This window comes from Palaemon carinicauda, chromosome 20 (genome assembly GCF_036898095.1).
Source record: "Palaemon carinicauda isolate YSFRI2023 chromosome 20, ASM3689809v2, whole genome shotgun sequence".
Taxonomy (NCBI): Eukaryota; Metazoa; Arthropoda; class Malacostraca; order Decapoda; family Palaemonidae; genus Palaemon; species Palaemon carinicauda.
Window position 1 is genome coordinate 128,937,490 of NC_090744.1, and position 2,378 is coordinate 128,939,867.

Genomic DNA, 2,378 nt, shown 5'->3' on the forward strand with positions numbered 1-2,378 from the left:
TCTTACCGGGTACCTACCGTTGGCCATCATAATAATAATTTATTTGATTAATAAAAAATATATCTAAAATTCATAATTAGCTGTAATTCTAATTATTATTGAAGGCAACTAAATTGGTAATTATTATACTTTATAAGGAATTATGAATTTATCAACAAATCTATAAACTTTGCATAAAATGTTTGAGTCTTCTTAAATGGAGAATATTTTCCCACCAGTAATGGCAGTGATGTCTGTATCGTCCTGGATAACCTGAAGTAAAGAGACTCGGGTTTTCCGAGAGTCCTGCTTCGGGTCAAGCCCTAAGAAATCGACTCCGTTGAGGATCCTTCCTCTTGGGTGTCTTCCGATTCAGGACTACCTCTCGGTTTGGGGTTCCGAGACAGGCAGGATAGAAAGAGAGTATCCTGTCACTGACGTCCCCCGATTATCCAGCAAAACAGCAACAGGCTTTCTTTGGTCTGGTGTTGAATTCTCTCTCTCTCTCTCTCTCTCTCTCTCTCTCTCTCTCTCTCTCTCTCTCTCTCTCTCTCTCTCTTCTTATCCTTTTCCTTCTTCTCTTCCTCTACAAATACATGGCCTAGGGGTGGGGTTCTGGTGATACTTTTTTTTCTTTTTTGCTATGAAAAATATTAGGTCGTTAAAAAAATTAAATACGTTAATGTAGCAAGAATCCATCTGAACACCGTGACTCCGTGATACTATTCCTGGAACTGTGGAAAATCATTTTTGCTTACTCCTGTAGTTTAATGATAACAATTAATGGATTTGCGTTATGCCACATTTCTCCTTCCCTCTGATGCCACATATCCCTTTCCCTATCATGCCACAGATCCTCTTCCCTCTCATGACACATTTGTCCTTCCCTCTCATGCCTGATTTCCCCTTCCTTATCATGCCACATTTCCCCTTCCCTCTCATGCCACATTCCTCCTTCCCTCTCATGCCATATTTCCCCTTCCCTATCATGCCACATTTCCTCTTCCTTCTCATGCCTTATTTCCCCTTCCCTATCATGCCACATTTCTCCTTCCCTCTCATGCTACATTTCCTCTTCCCTCTCATACCAAATTTCCCCTTCCCTATCATGCCACATTTCCTCTTCCCTCTCATGCCCTATTTCCCTTTCCCTATCATGCCTTATTTCTCCTTCCCTCTCATACCACATTTCTTCTTCCCTCTCATACCAAAATTCCCTTTCCTTATCATGCCATATTTCATCTTCCCTCTTATACCACATTTCCCCTTCCCTATCATGCCACATTTCACCTTCTCTCCCATACCACATTTCTCCTTCCCTCTCATGTCACATCTTTTCTTCCCTCTCATGCCACATTTCCTCTTCCCTATCATGCCACATATCTTCTCCCCTCTTATACCACATTTCCCCTTCCCTCTCATGCCATATTTTCCCCTCCCTCTCATGCTACATTTCTCTTTCCCTATCATACCACATTTCCCCTTCCCTCACATGCTACATTTCCCCCTCCCTCTCATGCCACATTTCCTCTTCCTTCTCATACCAAATTTCCCCTTCCCTATCAAGCCACATTTCTCCTTCTCTCTCATACCCCATTTTCCCTTCCCTCTCATGCCACATTTCTCCTTCCCTCTCATGGCACATTTCTCCTTCCCTCTCATGCCACATTTCCTCTTCCCTATCATGTCACATTTCTCCTTCCCTCTCATACCACATTAACCCTTCCTTCTCATGCCATATTTACCCCTCTCTCTCATGCCACATTTCTCCTTCCCTCTCATACCACATTTCCCCTTCCCTCTCATGCCATATTTCCCCATCCCTCTCATGCCACATTTCCCCATCCCTCTCATGCCCCATTTCTCCTTCCCTCTCATGCCATATTTCCTCTTCCCTATCATACCCCATTTCCCCTTCCCTCTCATGCCACATTTCCTCTTCCCTATCATGCCACATTTCACCGTCCCTCTCATACCACATTTCCCCTTCCCTCTCATGCCATAGTTCCCCCTCCCTCTCTAGCCACATTTCTCCTTCCCTCTCATACCACATTTCCCCTTCCCTCTCATGCCACATTTCCCCATCCCTCTCATGCGCCATTTCTCCTTCCCTCTCATGCCACATTTCCTCTTCCTTCTCATACCAAATTTCCCCTTCCCTATCATGCCACATTTCTCCTTCTCTCTCATGCCACATTTCCCCTTCCCTATCACGCCCCCTTCATCATTCCCTCTCCCCTCAACATTTCCTCTCATTTGTTGGGAACTCTCGCCCTAACATTTCTCCATTTAGCCGAATGAATGTTCAGCTTCAAGTCCATAACACATTCACAGGTATACGCTATCCAATATAACCACAGGAAATGTTAACACCGTGTAGTAAGAGAAATGTCTAGGAA

General features: G+C 44.2%; 1 protein-coding gene across 1 annotated transcript; it reads right to left on the minus strand.

Moving 5' to 3' along the window:
- Positions 1 to 1,720: 1,720 nt before the first annotated feature.
- Positions 1,721 to 2,152, minus strand: LOC137660129 (golgin subfamily A member 6-like protein 6). Its single transcript, XM_068394842.1, has one exon. It carries the CDS (start codon positions 2,150 to 2,152, stop codon positions 1,721 to 1,723), a length of 432 nt encoding a protein of 143 aa, XP_068250943.1.
- Positions 2,153 to 2,378: the final 226 nt, after the last annotated feature.